This window comes from Pelodiscus sinensis, chromosome 20 (genome assembly GCF_052426305.1).
Source record: "Pelodiscus sinensis isolate ZL-2025 chromosome 20, ASM5242630v1, whole genome shotgun sequence".
Taxonomy (NCBI): Eukaryota; Metazoa; Chordata; order Testudines; family Trionychidae; genus Pelodiscus; species Pelodiscus sinensis.
This window is the reverse complement of record NC_143071.1, coordinates 23,887,928-23,906,755: the sequence shown is the minus strand read 5'-3', so window position 1 is coordinate 23,906,755 and position 18,828 is coordinate 23,887,928. Positions and strand designations below refer to the sequence as shown.

Here is an 18,828-nt window from a genome sequence, read left to right as displayed (position 1 = left end):
GACCTGATGCCCTGCCAGAACCAGTTTCAGCTGCCCTTAAATGCCCCCCTGCGTCCAATCAGTGTGGACGTGCTAGTTCGAATTAGCAAAACGCTAATTCGAACTAGTTTTTAGTTCTAGATGCGTTAGTTCGAATTAGCTTAGTTCGAATTAACTAATTCGAACTAAGTTAATTCGAAGTAGCGCTGTAGTGTAGACGTACCCTTAGTGACAGATGATGTGGGTAAAGGTGAAGTACTCACTTTCTTTGCATTTGTCTTCACAAACAAAGGTCAGCTCCCAAACAAATGCGCTAGGTGAAGCAATATGGGAAGGAGGTGGTCAGTCTTTGGTGGGGAAAGAACAAGTTAGGAACTATTTAGAAAAGCTGAAAGTACACAAATCCATGGGTCTGGATTTAATGCATCCGAGGATACTGAGGGAGTTGGCAAATGTCATTGAGGATACATTGGCCATTATCTTTGAAAAGTTGTGGAGATTGGGAGAGATCCTGGATGACTGGAAAAAGGCAAATGTAGGGCCCATCTTTAAAAAAGGGAAGAAGGATGATCCAGGGAATTATAGACCAGTCAGTCTTACCTCATTCCCTGGAAAAATCATGGAGGGGATCCTCAAGGAATAAATTTTGAGGCACTTGGAAGAGGGGAAGGTGATCAGGAACAGTCAGTGTTGATTCACAAAGGCCAAGTCATGCCTGACCAATCTGATTAGCTTCTATGATGAGGCTCTGTGGATATGGGAAAGTCAGTGGATGTGAGATACCTTGACTTTAGCAAAGCTTTTGAGATGGTCTCCCACAATATTCTTGCCAGCAAGTTAAGGGAATATGGATTGGATAAGTGCACTGTAAGCCGAATAGAAATCTGGCTACAAAGTTGGCCCCAGTGGGTAGTAACCAACAGCTCGATGTCAGGTTGGCGGCCAGTTTCTAGTGGAGTGCCCCAAGGATCTGTTCTTGGACTGGTTTTGTTCAACATCCTTATAAATGACCTGGATGAGGGGATGGATTGAACCTTCAGCAAATTGCAGATGACACTAAGCTAGGGGGAGAGGCAGGAGGGCAGGAATAGTGTCCAGAGTGACTTGGACAGAATAGAGGATTGGGCCAAAATAAATCTGATGAGGTTCAACAAGGACAAACATAGAGTCCTGGACTTGGGACGGACGAATCCCAAGCATTGTTACAGGCTGGGTACCGAATGGCTAAGTAGCAGTTCTTGCAGGAAAGGACCTAGAGATTAAAGTGGATGAGAAGCTGGATATGAGTCAACAGTGTGCCATTGTACCCAAGAAGGCTAATGGCATATTAGATTGCATTAAGAGGAGCATTGCCAGGAAGCAGATCCAGAGATGTCATCATTCCCCTTTATTTGGCTCAGGTGAGGCCACATCTGGAGTAGTGTGGCCAGTTCTGGGCCCCCAACTACAGGAAGGATTTGGACCCATCGGAGAGGGTCCAGCATAGGGCAACCAAAATGATTAGGGGGCTGGAGCACGTGACCTATGAGGAGAGGCTGAGGCATTTGGGTTTGTTTAGCTTGCAGAAGAGAAGAGTGAGGGGGGATTTGATAGCAGCCTTTAACTTCCTGAAAGGAGGGTCCAAAGAGGCTGGAGAAAGGCTGTTCACAGTAGTGACAGATGGTAGAACAAGGGGCAATGGTATCAAGTTGCAGTGGGAGAGGTCAAGGTTGGATATTAGGAAAAACTATTTCACTAGGAGGGTGGTGAAGCACTGGAATGGGTTACCTAGGGAAGTGGTGGAATCTCAATCCCTAGAGGTTTTTAAGTCTCGGCTTGACAAAGCCCTGGCTGGTTTGATTTAGTTGGGATTGGTCCTGCCTTGGGCAGGGGGGAAGGACTTGATGACCTTCTGAGGTCTCTTCCAACTCTATGATTCTATGATTCTATAACAGTCTCTGATAACTGACCTCTCAGCCTAGGTAGGCACACACACAGACCTCCTGTAATTTTTCAGGACACAAGAATCAAATCATTACCTTAAAAATGGTGATTTTATTGATAGAAGAAAAAGAGATACTTTTAAAGGCATACTTGGATGCTAGGTGTTATACAGCAACTAAGAAAAGAACAGATTAAAACACAGAGAAAAAATGGTATCTCTGGCACATCTTGGCTGTGTCTACATTGGCCCCTATTCTGTAATAGGGATGCAAATGTAGCACTTTGGAATAGGCAAATCTTGAAAGTAGGAATAAGAGATCCTCCGGAAAAGAGCTTATTTTCCGGAGGATCGCGTCCAGACTAGCGCTTTTCTCCGGCTTATCTACAAGCTGGAAAAAAGCGGCAGCCATAAAAATGCAAATGCGGCGGGGGGATATTTAAATCCCCCGCGCATTTCCCTATTCCAAAGTTCTAAATTAACATGGCTATTCCGAAGAAGGGGCCAGTGTAGACGTAGCCCACAGGTATAATGAGTGGAGGGAAAGGAGGCACATGCATTTCAAACAGAGAAGTTTAACCAAACCCAAACAAAGAAAAATACCCTGATCGCAACTAAACATACATTCCTCTCTCTACTCACAATCTGTACTGAACCGTACTTCAAGGCCTATTCTGTTCCCAAGGCCAATATTTCTTGTAGGCATGGTAATTCCATTTGATTTCTCCATTTTGCTTCCCCCAGCTCCTAACTTAGAACTCGCACAAAGGAACAGCAACAAGGTATCAATATTCAAATTAAATTTCAACAGTCTTTCCCATTGGCTTTCCTGGCTTTTTGCCCATACCACCTGGCTACCTGAGTTTAATGCTTGAGTCACCGGGTGCTGGCCAGCACTCCTCCTATCCATCGCAACGTACAATCTAAGCATATAGCCTGAGTGCCTGATATTGAAATCTACATGCCAAACAGGGCCAATGCAGCTATCATAGCTCCTCCACTGTAGCTGCTGTAACTTCAGTCCATTGCAGGGAGTAGTGGGTCCTCTGCACCAAAGTGAATTTAAATCCATGCCCCCCTCATCTTGCTCAGTGGCAGCTTCTAGCAACACAGGAGGGGAAGCAGGTCAGTTAGCCAGGGCCAAAGATGCTGGATGGGAAACAGAAGGACAATGTAAGGATGGAAACCTGGGAACCTGGGCATGCTGAATGTGTGTGTGTAGGAGAGGGGGAGTATTGTGAGTTGATTGAGCAGTGTTGTCAAGGAAAACTCAGGCAGCTTGGAGGAAGGCAGGCTCCAAGGTAAAGGCTGCACATTCACGTGTTTGGATTCAGATTCCAAATGACCCAGAGTGAGAAATCCCAGCCAAGGCAAAGGAGATAAGCTTCTGAGATGGTCAGGGGAAGGAAAGTGGCTATTAGAAGGGACTGATCTTTGTTCACCTCTCATTTTAGATAGGGTTGTCCTGTGGCATTACAAAGCCAATTTTGGCCCACTTAATTAGCCCCATTAATATGGGTCCTAGAATTGACAGATACTTCTGCTGGTCTCTCTCTCTTTCTCTCTCTCTCTCTGGGTATGTCTACACTACCCCGCTAGTTCGAACTAGCGGGGTAATGTAGGCATACCGCACTTGCAAATGAAGCCCAGGATTTGAATTTCCCGGGCTTCATTTGCATAAGCGGGGAGACGCCATTTTAAAAACCCCGCTGATTCGAACCCCGTGCAGCGCGGCTACACGGGGCACAAACTAGGTAGTTCGAACTAGGCTTCCTAGTTCGAACTACCGTTACTCCTTGGGAAATGAGGAGTAACGGTAGTTCGAACTAGGAAGCCTAGTTCGAACTACCTAGTTCGTGCCCCGTGTAGCCGCGCTGCACGGGGTTCGAACCAGCGGGGTTTTAAAAATGGCGGCTCCCCGCTTATGCAAATGAAGCCCGGGAAATTCAAATACCGGGCTTCATTTGCAAGTGCGGTATGCCTACATTACCCTCCCAGTTCGAACTAGGAGGGTAGTGTAGACATACCCTCTGTCTCACACACACACAATGATTCAAATTCCAAACTAAAGCTTCCCCTCTCAATCCTTGGCTTATCACTAAACAAAATATATCCCAACAGCAGACCCCATCCACCCACACCTCCTCAGGCTACCACAGCCCTCCTCTGGGGCCTGTAGATAATCCTTTGCCCTTTTCAGACTACAGCTTTTTCCCTGGGGAGCCCCACATACCAATCAATGGGGTGTGCAGACAACCCTCTTTCTCTCACGTTGTCTCACCCCTAGGCTCTACAGGTTCCAGAGAGCTATTGCTCCTCTTCAGGACTTGCTTGGAGAAGCCAAACTATTTCTGCTGTTCCTTATCACATCTCCCAGTGGCCAGACTACCAAACACTCTCTGTCCCCACCAGGTCTCTTTATAAACTAAGAAAGTGGCTTGGCCTTTTATATCCTGCTTCACCTCCCATCAAGCCTTGCCCTCAGCCTACACATCTAAGGCTACATCTAAACTATACTCCTCTGTCAGCAGAGGGATATAAATTAGGTGTATCGAAAGTACAAATGAAGCTGGGATTTAAATTTCCGCACTTCATTTGCATAATGGTAGCCTCTGGGTTTTTTTTCAATACCGGGTTTTTATAAAAAATGGCAGTTTAAAGGGGGCATTTTTGACAGAAGGCGTACAGGATCTTTTGAAACGGGGCATTTCTGTCAAAAATGTCCCGTTTACATTGATGGTTTTTTCGAAAAGCCCCATTTCGAAAAAAAGCAGCGGCCACCATTGTGCATGGGATATTTAATTCCTGGCTTCATTTTCACTTTTGATTCATCTAATTTACCTCCCTCTGGCGACAGAGGGGTGCAGAGGAGTAGCGAAGAGGGGAAGGGGCGCAGTTGCCCCCACGCTCCATGCTAAGGGGGCACTGAGCTCAGGTGGGAATGAAGCGCATGCTGCTCTGGCCCACGTGATGCTTTGAGCAGAGACTCGGGACTCAGAGCTGGCTATGTGCTGCCTTCCTCTACACATTGTGAGCGGAGGCAGCCAAGCTGGGTGGGAGGAGCAGCAGCGACTTTAAAGATAAGATTTCCTATACTTACCCCATCCCTTTCCTCTGGTGCCTGGCTCTGTGGGGGGAGAAGGAGAGGATTTGATGGGTGGGGGGCACTCCCAGTGCTGGGGGTGCCTGGCCTCTGGGGAGGGGTGAGTGCATTAGGATGGGGAGTACTCGGGAGGAGGGGGCTAGCTCTGGGGCAGGGGTGAGGTGAGTGCATTGGGATGGGGTGTGCTGCGGGGGCCTGGCTCTGGGGAAGGAGTGGTTGTGTTGTACTTAAAAGTACCACACGGGATCTTTTCGGGGGAAAAGGCAAAATGCCACATTTATTGGTAACACACAAATAGCAGTCAACACTTATCATATGCATAAGCACACACACGCAGACATACACCATGTCTTGTTCCACCTAACTGCATTGGCCAGGTGAGTTAGGTTGGGGAGAGTTGGAGCCAGATCAATGTTCCCATGTTGACTGCAAGATGCCTTAGATGTGTAGTGTCTTCCCTCTCATGCAGAGTCATCATACATATGTGGTTATTTGTCTATGGCACCTACTTCTGGGTCTTATCTTAATGCTGTCCCATTCACCTTCAAACAGGGAGATCCAAAAGCAGGCACTTGCTGCTGACCCCCAAGGCATCCATAGGTCCAGTCTTCTTTCAATGAGCCCTCTTCACAGGTCCCATTGTTCTTATTGTTCTTGAATCACGCTTCCACCTTTCTCTAACCATTGCAAGTGCCCAGAGGTGTTTGTCTTTCATGCCTTATCCATTCACACCTCACTCACTCAACAGGACAATCAATTTAGCAAAAGGGGGTACAAAGTTTATGAGATACAAGGTTTCTATGTAAAAAGGCTTAATACAAAGTGTCTGTGTTCTTTAAAAGTATACAAAGTTTCTATAAAAGGACTTAATACAACAAACTAAAGACTTATTACAATGCTAAAAGGACTTGATACAAAGTTAAAATAAAAAAAATTCAGTGAGAAAATGATTAATGCAGAGATGACTGAGATTTACCTACAGTTGCATTGTTATGGAGAGAGCTGGGGTGCCTACTCTGGGGAAGGGGTGGTTGCATTGGAATGAGGAGGTGCCTGGCTGTGGGGCAGGGGTGACTGCATTGGCATTGGGGACACTGAGGGACCTGGCTGAAGGGGAGGGGTGAGTGCATTAGGGTTATTTATAATTTTTTTAAATAAAAGATACTTTATAGCAAAAGGAAAAACTTAAAAAACAATAGTCTGGTAGCACTTTAAAGGCTAACAAACATGTAGATCAGGCGTGTCAAACTTGAAGCCCACTGAGGGCCACACAAATGATAACTGATAGCTTTCAGAAACACCAACAAAAATGTACTGCTATCGGAAAGTCATAATTATTTATTATTATAGATTATGTTTTAGGTATATTTTATAATTTCTCAGGTCTTGTTTTAATATAATAAAATAATGTAATGTGTAAAATTGTTATTTGCTCATATAAAATAATTTTTAATTTAAATATAATTTTTAGGTACTTTTCATTTTTTATATGATACATACGTTGTTTTGTTGAAATAAAAACAAGTATAAACCATGGTTAATCAAATAGAACATTCTTCTGTGAAAATTTAGATACTTTGTAAGTTTGAGATTTTGCATAAACATATAATTATTCATGCAATTGCAAAAAAATTGACATATATTCATTGATATAAAATTAATATACCTTTTGTGATTTTATTTGGATATAAATAAATAAAAAACAAAACATTAACAAAATATCCCCCAGAGCCTGGTACACCCATCACCCCATCCCTCTTCGCTCCCTCAGAGCACCCCCTCTCCCTCCCACTCTAATGCTTTCAGGAAAGTGAGGACAATTCTTGTGTTATGTGTTACTTTTATTTAAAAGTATTTTGGAGTGTTATTTTAACAGGTAAATTCATCTCTTATATTCATAATTAAGATGTAATTTATCGCTGTGAAAAATAACTAGGTTAACTAGTAAGTAACGCGGCAGTTAGGAAGTATTACAGATTGCTTAAAATAAATGAGAACAGGATATGAACAAACTAAAGAGAAAAAATTATTTAACAGAATATAAACCCCCAAAACTTTATAATTTATATTTGTCTGTAGTTAGTAAAATAAGTAATTCATTTAACAATAAATATCCTAAAAGATGGATCATTTACAGTGGTGTAGAGAGGAGGGCACGGGGCAGAGAGGTGTTGCCCCCAGGTGCCACACTAGTAGGGTGCCAATTTAGTGCCCCTCCACTCCCCATCATCCCTCTGCTTGTCTGCTCCTCCTCTGCCCTCCGCTGCCATCTGGAGTCGCCTCCCTGCCCCCAGCCTGACCCTCCTCCACCTCTTCCGAAGGGTTAGTGTGTGCGGGGCCTGGCCCCAAACTCGAAGGAGTGGGGTGAGATGCAGTACAAGACCCCCCCTCCCCCAGGGTCTGGCTCAGCCATGTGTCAGGTTCGGGGTCCTGCTACACGATGGCGGCAGCAGTGGGGGGCACAAATTTTGCCTTCGCCCCCGGCCGCATAACACCCTCTCTATGCCTCTGGAGGGTTGTAGTTTAGAAGTAGCCTAACTGTGCTTGAACTACAAGTCCCAGAATTCCCTTGGCATTGGGCTGGAACTGTGTTCAGGGAGCTGCCTTCCACTGTTATACAAAGTGTATTGCTCTGAAGACGTGTTATGTAAGGGCAAGAGCTTGCTAGTGTGAGGCCACCCGGTAATGAATGTTTTCCTTTCCTCCTCTCTTCATGCAGATATTACACAGGAACCAGCTATTCTCATGGTTCATGAAGGAGAATCCATCAACATCACTTGCTCCATTACCAATAATGGGAAGCTAGCAGGGATGTATTTGAGAAGAGTACTTGTGAATGACATGGAAGTGCTATACCTCAGAAATAACAGTGAAAACCATACCGCAAACTTACGCTACAAAACTCGCATCGAGAGCACTGTACTTTCAACAGGAGTGAGGATAACACTGCATGGGCTGCAGAAAAATGACACGGATTTGTATGTCTGTCAAGGAAGCGTGCTAGTAAACGGTGATCCCCGCACTGTGTCGGGCCAAGGCACCATGCTGGTGGTGAAAGGTACCTAACATTCTTCTATTTTATGGGGTTTTTAGTGCAAAACCAATGAGTATTGTTTCAGATGAAAGGGCTGAGGAAGTGGAAGAACATTAACTGAACGGTTATGTTTTTCAGTATATTAGCAGATGGTTTTATGAAGAGAAGTGATGTTGTAAGTTATATGTTTTATTCCAATATGAAAACCATAATTTTCCAATTTGAAGGCAGCAAGAAAGAACAAACATCAGAATCCAGAGTGTGTGTCATCTGTAACAGCTGCAGCAAGACTGAAGTGAAATGGTTGTTCTTTCTGCATTGAGAAGATTCCTTAGATATGTTAACCAGCAACATACAGAAAACAAAAATTTCATAGTTTTATAGCTCCACGTAACACCTATGGGTGCGGCTACACTAGCTCATTAGTTCGAGCTAGGTAGGGTAATGAGGGCAAGCGGAGTTACAAATGAAGCCCGGGATTTAAATATCCCGGGCTTCATTTGCATGTTCCCGGGCACCGCCATTTTTAAATCCCCCTTAGTCTGAACTCCGTGCCCGCGGCAACTCACGGCACGGAGTAGGTAGTTCGAACTAAAGATCCTATTTCGAACTACTGTTACTCCTCATTCCACAAAGAGTAACAGTAGTTTGAATTAGGATCTTTAATTTGAACATCCTAGTCAGTGCCTCATGTATCCGTGGTCACGGAGTTCAGACTAAGGTAGATTTAAAAATGGCGGCGCCCGGGAACATGCAAATGAAGCCCGGGATATTTAAATCCCAGGCTTCATTTGTAACTCCGTTTGCCCTCATTACCCTACCTAGCTCGAACTGACGAGCTAGTGTAGACATACCCTACATGAAGAGGGGAGGAGAGGAAAACATGATCCACCCCACCTTCAGGCTGCACTGCACACTTATTTTGAAATAAGCTATTCCCAAATAACTATTCCAAAATAGCTTATTTCAAAATAGCATGTCTACAATGCAGGGAAGCCTCAAAATTAGTCCAAGGCAGGCTTCCCTAATGTGGATGGCTACCTTGATTTAGAGCCCCAGGAGGGGCTATATCGAAATAGCAGCAGTGGAGCATCTACACACGGTTTACTTGGAAATAGCTATTTTGGAATAGGCATTATTCCTCGTAGAATGAGGTTTACAGATTTCGGAATAAGCCGTCCGTTATTTTAAAATTATTTTGAAATAATGGAATGTCTGTGTAAATGATCGCATTGTAATTTCGCAATAACACCAGTTATCTCAAAATAACGGTGCAATGTACACGAACCCACAGTGAGCACTCTGCCTCAAGCTTGTAGTCCTGGGCTCTTGAGAGAAGGAGGCACTGAGGAAGCAGGAGTTCAGGCCAGCACATTTAGGCAAACAGCACAGGAATGCAGAGGCAAGATTAGAAAGGCAAAGGCACAGAATGAGCTCAAACTAGCTACAGGAATAAAGGGAAACAAGAAGACTTTTTATAAATTCATTAGAAATAAGAGGCAGACCAAGGACAGGGTAGGCCCACTGGTCAGTGAGGAGGGAGAAACAATAACAGGAAACTTGAAAATGGCAGAGATGCTCAATGACTTCTTTGTTTCGGTCTTCACTGAGAAGTCTGAAGGAATGCCTAACATAGTGAATGCTAATGGTAAGGGGGTAGTTTTAGAAGGTAAAATAAAAAAAGAACAAGTTAAAAATCACCTAGAAAAGTTAGATGCCTGCAAGTCACCAGGGCCTGATGAAATGCATCCTAGAATACTCAAGGAGCTCATAGAGGAGTTATCTGAGCCTCTAGCTATCATCTTTGGAAAATCATGGGAGACAGGAGAGATTCCAGAAGACTGGAAAAGGGCAAATATAGTGACCATCTATAAAAAGGGAAATAAGAACAACACAGGAAACTACAGATGAGTTAGTTTAACTTCTGTGCCAGGGAAGATAATGGAGCAAGTAATTAAGGAAATCGTCTGTAAACACTTGGAAAGTGGCAAGGTGTAAGGAACAGCCAGCATGGATTTGTAAAGAACAAATCATGTCAAAACATTCTGATAGCTTTTTTAAATAGGATAACGAGTCTTGTAGATAAGGGAGAAGTAGTGGATGTACCTACACTTTAGTAAGGCGTTTGATACCGTCTTGCATGATATTCTTATCGATAAACTAGGTAAATACAACTTAGATGGGGCTACTATAAGGTGGGTGCATAACTGGCTGGATAACCGTACTCAGAGAGTAGTTATTAATGGTTCACAATCCTGCTGGAAATGCATAACAAGTGGACTTCTGTGGGGTCTGTTTCGGGACCGGCTCTGTTCAATATCTTCATCAACGATTTAGATATTGGTATAGAAAGTACGCTTATTAAGCTTGCAGATGATACCATGCTGGGAGGGGTTGCGACTAATCTGCAGGATAGGGTCATAATTCAAAATGACCTGGACAAATTGGAGAAATGGTCTGAGGTAAACAGGATGAAGTTTAATAAAGACAAATGCAAAGTGCTCCACTTAGGATGGAACAATCAGTTTCATACATACAGAATGGGAAGCGACTGTCTGGGAAGGAGTACGGCAGAAAGGGATCTAAGGGTTATAGTGGACCACAAGCTGAATATGAGTCAGCAGTGTGATGCCATTGCAAAGAAAGCAAAAATGATTCTGGGATGCATTAACAGGTGTGCTGTGAGCAAGACACGAGAAGTCATTCTTCTGCTCTGCTCTGTGCTGGTTAGGCCTCAGTTGAAGTATTGTGTTCAGTTCTGGGCACCACATTTCAAGAAAGTTGTGAAGAAATTGGAGAGAGTCCAGAGAACAGCAACGAGAATGATTAAAGGTCTAGAAAACATGACCCATGAAGGAAGGCTGAAGGAATTAGGTTTGTTTAGTTTGGAAAAGAGAAGATTGAGGGGGGACAGGATAGCTGTTTTCAGGTATTTAAAAGGGTGTCATAAGGAGGAGGATCAAAACTTGTTCATCTTGGCCTCTGAGGATAGAACAAGAAGCAATGGGCTTAAACTGCAGCAAGGGAGGTTGAGGTTGGACATTAGGAAAAAGTTCCTAACTGTCAGGGTGGTCAAACACTGGAATAAATTGCCCAGGGAGGTTGTGGAATCCCCATCTCTGGAGATATTTAAGAGCAGGTTAGATAAATGTCTATCAGGGATGGTCTAGACAGTATTTGGTCCTGCCATGGGGGCAGGGGACTGGACTCGATGACCTCTCGAGGTCTCTTCCAGTCCTAGTATTCTATGATTCTATGATTGCATGTGCAGCAAAAGCAGTCGAGGAGAATCACGGCATTTGGCACATTTGTGTTGTGCCCAGCTTAGGCTGCACAGTCCTAGCTGGCAGACCCGGCTATTACACGAGAGAGCAATAGCCCAGGGGTAAGTGTCTCTTTCCTCAATTGTCTGCAAGCCAACTTCAGACCTGCTGCACAACTGACCATCTCCTGCTTCTACTCCTGGGCTGTGTCTACACTGGCACCACTTTCCGGAAAAGGGATGCTAATGAGACACTTCGGAATTGCAAATCCATGGGGGATTTAAATATCCCCCGCGGCATTTGCATTTACACGGCTGCCGCTTTTTTCCGGCTCGGGATTGGGAAAGTAGGAATAAGGGATCTTCCAGGAAAGGGCTTATTTTCCGGAGAATCACGTCTACACTGGCGCTTTTCTCCAGCAAAAACCCCGAGCCGGAAAAAAGCAGCAGCCATGTAAATGCAAATGCCGCGGGGGATATTTAAATCCCCTGCGGATTTGCAATTGCGAAGTGTCTCATTAGCATCCCTTTTCCGGAAAGGGATGCCAATGTAGACATAGCCCCCGGTGTCTAGCTGTGGGGAAGGGGCCCAAAAGGCAGAACTCGGCACTAATGAGCTGGCAGCTACAGTGTAATCTTAACTCTACTCACATGCCTTCAAGCCCAGCAAGAACAACAGGGCTCCCACACAGTGTCTCCTCAGCCCAGACCCGGCCTTCAAAGCGGAGGCCAAAGACCCTCTGCATAGTCCAGTCCCAGAGGTTGCGATCATAGACCCTGCAGCCCTTCAAAACTACCACACACTTGATACATGGAGCTCTGTCTAATCAGGATACCTCAGTCTATGTTCACACTACAGGCTTCTTGAGCAAGAACCTTTTTGCAGAAGAGATCTTTTCTAAGCTGAGAAGTCCCAGTCTCTTTAGCCTCTCTTCATACGGGACCTGTTCCCAACCCCTGATCATTGTTGTTGCCCTCCCCCTCCCACCCTCTCTCTTCCCCTCTCCCACTTTTCCCAATCTCCCCCAGTTTTGTTAAATAAAACACTACAGTGCTAATTCGAACTAAGCTAATTCGAACTAACGGATCCAGACTAAAAAACTAGCATGTCCACATTAAGTGGACCCTGAACCGGGGTTAAGGATGGCCGGAAGCAGGGAATCAGATGAGGACTTAGAGCACAAGTCAAAATAAAGGACAATTGTCTTCCAAAATGGAATCTCTCTTTATTGAACAAAACTGGGGGAGACTGGGAAAAGGAGGTGGGAGAGGGGAAGAGAGAGGGTGGGAGAGGGGAGGGCAACTACAATGATGAGGGGTTTGGAACAGGTCCCATATGAAGAAAGGCTAAAGAGACTGGGACTTTTCAGCTTAGAAAAGAGGAGATGGAGGGGAGATATGATAGGAGTCTATAAAAGCATGAGTAGTGTGGAGAGGGTGCATAAAGAAAAGTTCTTCATTAGTTCCCCCCATAATAGCAGGCTTCAAACTAATAACAGAAAGTTCTTCTTCACAAAGCAAAGAGTCAACCTGTGGAACTCCTTGCTGCAGGAGGCTGTGAAGGCTAGAACTAGAACAGAGTTTAAAGAGAAGTGAGATAAAGTCATGGAGGTTGGGTCCATGGAGTGGTATTAGCCAGGGGGTGGGAGTGGTGTCCCTGCCCAAAGTTTGTGGCAGGCTGGAGAGGGATGGCACGAGACAAATGGCTTGGTCACTGTCTTCGGTCCATCCCCTCCAGGGTCCCTAGGGTTGGCTGCTGTCGGCAGACAGGATACTGGGCTAGATGGACCTTTGGTCTGACCCAGTACGGCCATTGTAAGCTCAGGGCTCAGGGTCGGGGGTCTCCGTGGACCACCTTGATTTTCATGCACACCTGCTCCTAGGTGGCCAGGCTGGCAGCTCTCCTGCCCTAGATGGCCACTTTCCTGTGCCTAGTGCGGAGGTCGTGTACAAGGTCCACGATGTCCGCACTAGACCAGGCGGGCGCCCGCCTCTTGCGGTCCCGGGCAAGCTCCCGGGAGCCGCCAGCCTGGTCCTGGGAAAAGACGGAGGGCTGGGGGGCATCGGGTGGGTGGCTTGAGCCGTGCCAGGTGCAGGGTCTGCTGGCTGGGTGCTGGCAGGCTTGCACCTGGCACGGGCACCTTAGCCAGCCCGTGCCCCTTTAAGAGGTCCGGGGCCGGGAGGGGGGCAATAGAGTTTCCCTGGTGTTGGCCAGAGTGGCCACCAGGGAAAGCTGGGGAGGGCTAGCTTCCCACTAGTTCGAATTAAGGGGCTACACACCCCTTAATTCGAACTAGTAAGTTCGAACTAGGCTTAGTCCTCGTAGAATGAGGTTTACCTAGTTCGAACTAAGCACTCCGCTAGTTCGAATTAAGTTCGAACTAGCGGAGCGCTAGTGTAGCGCCTATCAAAGTTAATTCGAACTAACGTCCGTTAGTTCGAATTAACTTTGTAGTGTAGACATACCCTTATTTTGTACATCAGGAAGGGGGGCTAGGGAGGGGTAAGTGGAAGGAGGTGAGGGAGGAATGGGGTACGAGCCCCCAATGGGGAGGACTGGGGTGGCTCTGCGGGCTCCTCGGGGTGGAAGCTCTCCTGCAGCCCTCCGATTGACAACCCCCCCCCCCCCGATGGCAGCTGTGTCAAGTGCAGCCGGGCTGATGGCCGAGTGCTGTGATGTGCTGAGTGTGGGCACTCAGGGCACTCCAAGCCAGGACTGCTTTGCAGGCGGGGAACCCCTGAGAACTGTCCATCCGGGGTGGGGGTCAGGACCCTTTAAGCACAGCCCTCGGCTAGCCTGAGACAGCAGCTCCACGCTCTAAGTCCTAATCTGATGCCCTGCCGGCACTGCTTCCTGCCATCCTTTACCTCGGTTCAGGGTTCACTCAATGTGGACATGCTAGTTTGAATTAGCAAAATGCTAATTCAAACTAGTTTTTAGGTCTAGAGCACTCATTCGAATTAGCTTAGTTCGAATTAACTAATTCGAATTAAGTTAGTTCGAATTAGTGCTGTAGTGTAGACATACCCTATCATTAGTGTGTGTAAAATTAGACCCATTGAGTAGGGAATAATTTGTGAGTTTCAAATATGTGAAAGAGAGACATGGAGGCTACGTCTACATAGGCCCCTTTTCCGGAAGGGGCATGTTAATTTCACGAGTCGTAATAGGGAAATAAATCCCCCGCGGCATTTAAATAAAAATGTCCGCCGCTTTTTTCCGGCTTTTAGAAAAGCCGGAAAAGAGCGTCTACACTGGCCTCGATCCTCCGGAAAAAGGACTGGTCAGTGAGGAGCCCCAGAGAACAGAAAGGAGAGCGACAGTGGCCACGTGTCAGCACCCCGGGAGTCACCCCAAGGGGTTGTCTGTGACTGCCCCCCATCACAACACTTTTCTGTGCAAGAGCTCTTGCACAAAAAGGAGTTAATCCTCATAGAAAGAGGAATTCCTACACCAGAAAAACCCCTCTGCTCTTTTGATTTTTTTGCACAGAAACGCACTTCAGGTGTGGACGCTCCACAAGTTTTTGCGGTAAAATGGCTGTTTTCCACAAATACTCTGTAGTGTGGACATAGCCTCAGAAGGGCGTCAGAGGCTTCTCCATTAGGTGAGGTTATATAGCACAGCATATCTAAAGCGTTCATAGGAATCTGTCTCTTTTGGGTTTTGTATCAAGGTCTCAGATTCCAATACTGTGACTTTGCCTCTTGCACAAAACTCCAATATCTCCCATTTGTCAGGTATAATGGTACCATGTGTCAGTAATGATGCTGCTGCTAGCGCCAGAGAAATCATAGCAGCAGGTAATTGTGTCACGAGTAAATATCAGGTCTCAGTAACCATCTCCTCCATGTAAGGAGCAGGGGAGTTTGAGCCTATGACCTTCAACTGTACTTTTAAGGGAAAGTGAAGCGCTGTTCTGTCAGGTGGGAGAGTCGCCCTCACATGGCTTTATACCAGGGCTCAGCAACTGTTCAGAAGTGGGGTGCCAAGATCTAACGTCTGCACTTCTATTTGCAGATCTGCGTGCCATTGGTACCTGTGAAATAAGAGTCCTACCTACATTTTAGCAGATCCATTAATCCCTCTTGGTAGCCTCAAGTGTACAGGGCATCCCCCTTCATCCCCTTCTCCCCCACATCCCTGTGCCCCCAGCGCACACACTGGCAGGGGGGCAGTGCTGGGACTTGCAGGCCTCTGGGAGCAGTGCTGGCGTGAGGAGGGGCGGGGGGGGGCAAAGTCATTTCCCTGCCCAGCCCAGTCCTTTGCCCAGGGCTCGCCCCTCACCTGCAGGCTGAGGCTCTGGGGCTGGGGCATGCAGAGCCCAGGGCTGCCTAGAGTTGGTTCCAGCCACTGGCTGGGCACAGCAAAACACAAGGTAAGGAGAGCAGCTGCAGCTTAGCCCAGGCCCTGGCACCCCACGAAGGCAGCAGCAACGTCTGACCAGCTGCACCACCCCGATCTGCACAGCAGCATTGGAGCAGGAGGCAGAATATGTAGGATCGGGAGGGGGCGTGAACCCCTTAGCTTCCAGGAGCTACATAACCAAGCTGGGTAGCTGCAGCCCCAGGGACATGGAGCCCAGTGCACAGTCATGTTGCCATGTTTTTTTCCTAATATTCAACTTAGACCTCCCACGCCGCAGCGTGAGACCATTGCTCCTCGGTCTGCATATGTCACCACTGAGAACAGCCTCTCATTCCAGTGCTTCCCCACCCTCCTAGGGAAATAGTTTTTCCTGATATCCAACCTGGACCTCTCCCACCACAACTTGAGACCATTGCTCCTTGTTCTGCCATCTGTCACTACTGAGAACAGCCTTTCTCCAGCCTCTTTGGAACATCCCTTCAGCTAGTTGAAGGCTGCTATTAAATCTCCCCTCACTCTTCGCTTCTGTAGACTAAATAAGCTCAAATCCCTCAGCCTCTCCTCATCAGTCATGTGCTGCAGCTCCCTAATCATTTTTGTTGCCCTCTGGTGGACCCTCTCCAATGTGTGCACATCCTTTCTACATTGGGGGGTCCCAAAATTGGACGTAATAATTCAGAAGTGGCCTCACCAGTGCCAGATAAAGGGGAATACTCACTTCTCTAGATCTGCTTGCAAGGCTTCTCCTAATACACTTTAATATGCCATTAGTCTTCGTGGCACACAATTCACTCATATCCAGCTTCTCATCTACTGTAATCCCCAAATCCTTTTGTGCAGAACTCCTGCTTAGCCAGTTGGTCCCAAGCCTGTAACAATGCTTGGAACTCTTCCCTCCCAAGGGCAGGACTCTGCCCTTCTCCAGGTTGAACCTCATCAGATTTCTTTTGTCCCAATCCTCTAATTTGTCTAGGTCACAATAGGCCCTATCCCTTCCCCCAACATATCTGGCATTCCCCCCTAGCTTAGTGTCATCTGTGAACTTGCAGAGGGTGCAATCCATCCCCTCATCTAGGTCATTAATAAAGACGTTGAACAAAACCAGCCCTAGAACTGATCCTTGGGGCACTGCACATGAGCCGTTGATCACTACCTGTTGGGCCCGACAATCTAGCCAGTTTTCAATCCATTTTACACTTCCCATGATGCAGTGCGGTGTGACACTGGGGATGCACCAATGGAAATGAGGCATGGTGGCTGGTGACACTGATGGGATTCCTGTTTGCTGGCCTGTGGACCCTCTGCTGAGCAACGTAATGTTCTTACATGAGATTGTAATTCTGCCTCTTCTCTGGTTAATTACCCACAGACATGGAGCAGGCAGAGTGCCACGTGGCTTCCTGGGTGCCGTATGCCCTTTCCTTCCTGACTTTGCTCTTGGTTTCTGTGCTGGGATTCCTCATTCTGTCTCACGTCGATGTAAGTATTTCACTCAGCCACAGCCCTGTGCTTTCTGAACTGCAGGCAGGAGTTAAAACGTTGCGGATTTTAAATCATGCATGGGACAAACCTCTGTGACCAAGTGAATCTTCCATTTTCCCTTTGTCCTCCTTTCCCACTGCTCCAATCCTATTGAGTGCAGATGTCCCTCGATATCATGACTACACTTCAAAGCTGCAGTGATTCCTTCAGCGACGTACAGTCTGTCATGTTTATATTGCTCCAGGTTCATTTTCAGGCTCCATTACAATATAGCAATACTGATGTCATAGAGAGATGGAAGCCATGCCCCCCGCTTTGCCAATGAACCTTGATATGGTACCTGCATTCCAGTCAAACCATCCCGCACTTGCCCTTATCGCTGAAGAATGGAATCTCCCCCCATGCGCTGCTGGGGTGGACAAGAGGGAAGACCCCTTCTTGTGGGGGACATCAGGCCCACCACAAGGTGACAAAAAGCCCAGGGTCAGAGGGTGCCACAGGCATCCGTCCCTGCCCTACCCTCACAGGAAAGCCGCCTGAGATGGCTGGTGCAGAAAAGCCTCCTAGGACAGGGGCTATGCGTGACACACACACTCATCTCCCAGACCCGCCTTGGTTATTTACGAAAGTCCTTGCCGGTCGTAGGACAGGACTGAAGGAAAGCCTCGTGCGGGGTCCCCTTTAGTGTGTTTAACCGGCACTGCAGCAGAATGATGCTGGAGAGGGTAGAATCAAGTCTCTTCTAAGGGAGCCGTGTCTCCTCTCACCATAATTACAAGAGCGATGACACAGTTTGTCTGGAACTGTTGGAGCCTTAGATACTCTGTTCTAAAGAGCTGCTGGTGGAACAGCCTGTAAGGATGTGAGGGATTAACCCGGCCCTTTCTGCCTGTCATGCTATGTAGCCCCTCTGGGCTCTGAGATGGGCCATTTTTGTTATTTCTGCTTTTAGCTCCCTGAACATTGAGCTGAACAGAGCTCCTTGTCAGGGGGTCTAGTCCAGCCTTAGACCTGAATGGCTCCTGCTGGCTCGGAGGGGTTGATTGTTCTTTGTTTTGTTGCAGATCAAGAAACACTGCCAGGAAGGAAAGAAAAATCAAGCAAATATGGTGTATGAAGACATAACCCTCAGACAATAGTGGAGAATTCTGGGCACACCCTATACTTCTAACAAGTATTAGCAAGGTGTTTTCAGCTGAGGCAGCGTGGACATCAGCAGCTACTTTTCCATGCACTGACATTTGTTCTCTTTAGTGAAAAGTAAAACCCTGCCTTCTGCAATATTTCTGCTTAATGTACTCAATTGTGAAGACCACTTTTGGTGCTGGGGGCGGCGATAGAGAGATCCCTGCATGTGCAAGCAAGTGCTAGGTATGACGGTGTTAGCTGCTGAGGTGTAAAGTCCTCTTGCTGCAATACCTGCTCTTGCTCCACACCTGCTCTTGCTCACACTCCAGCGGAGCAAGTGGGGGAGCGCAGAGAGGCAATCAGGCTCAGATTCTCAATGGGACTTAGGCACCTCACCGCTGCATCTTTAAGTCACAGTTTAGCTGCCACATTGAGATCCAGAAAACCTCCCCTCAGCTTCCACCTAATCCTGTTTTTTTGCAGTAAAAGGTCTCTGGGCTCCTAAGTTTCTGTGTCTGAGCGAGGGCACGCTTGCCTCCTTCTTGATGTC

At 46.9% G+C, this 18,828-nt stretch overlaps 1 protein-coding gene across 5 annotated transcripts in view; it reads left to right on the top strand.

The window, feature by feature from the left end:
• Window positions 1-18,456, top strand: part of LOC102444405 (uncharacterized) — a 166,575-nt gene extending 148,119 nt beyond the window's left edge. For 2 of the 5 annotated variants that reach the window (XM_089771968.1, XM_089771967.1), the window contains 3 exons: window positions 7,723-8,061; window positions 17,038-17,147; window positions 18,215-18,454. In XM_089771968.1, coding sequence (XP_089628094.1) covers window positions 7,723-8,061; window positions 17,038-17,147; window positions 18,215-18,289 — 524 coding nt within the window. In that variant the 3' untranslated portion in view covers window positions 18,290-18,454. Of the gene's footprint in view, window positions 1-7,722; window positions 8,062-17,037; window positions 17,148-18,214 lie in introns of all 5 variants that reach the window. The other 3 variants (XM_089771969.1, XM_075903552.2, XM_089771966.1) reach the window with 3 other exon arrangements.
• Window positions 18,457-18,828: the final 372 nt, after the last annotated feature.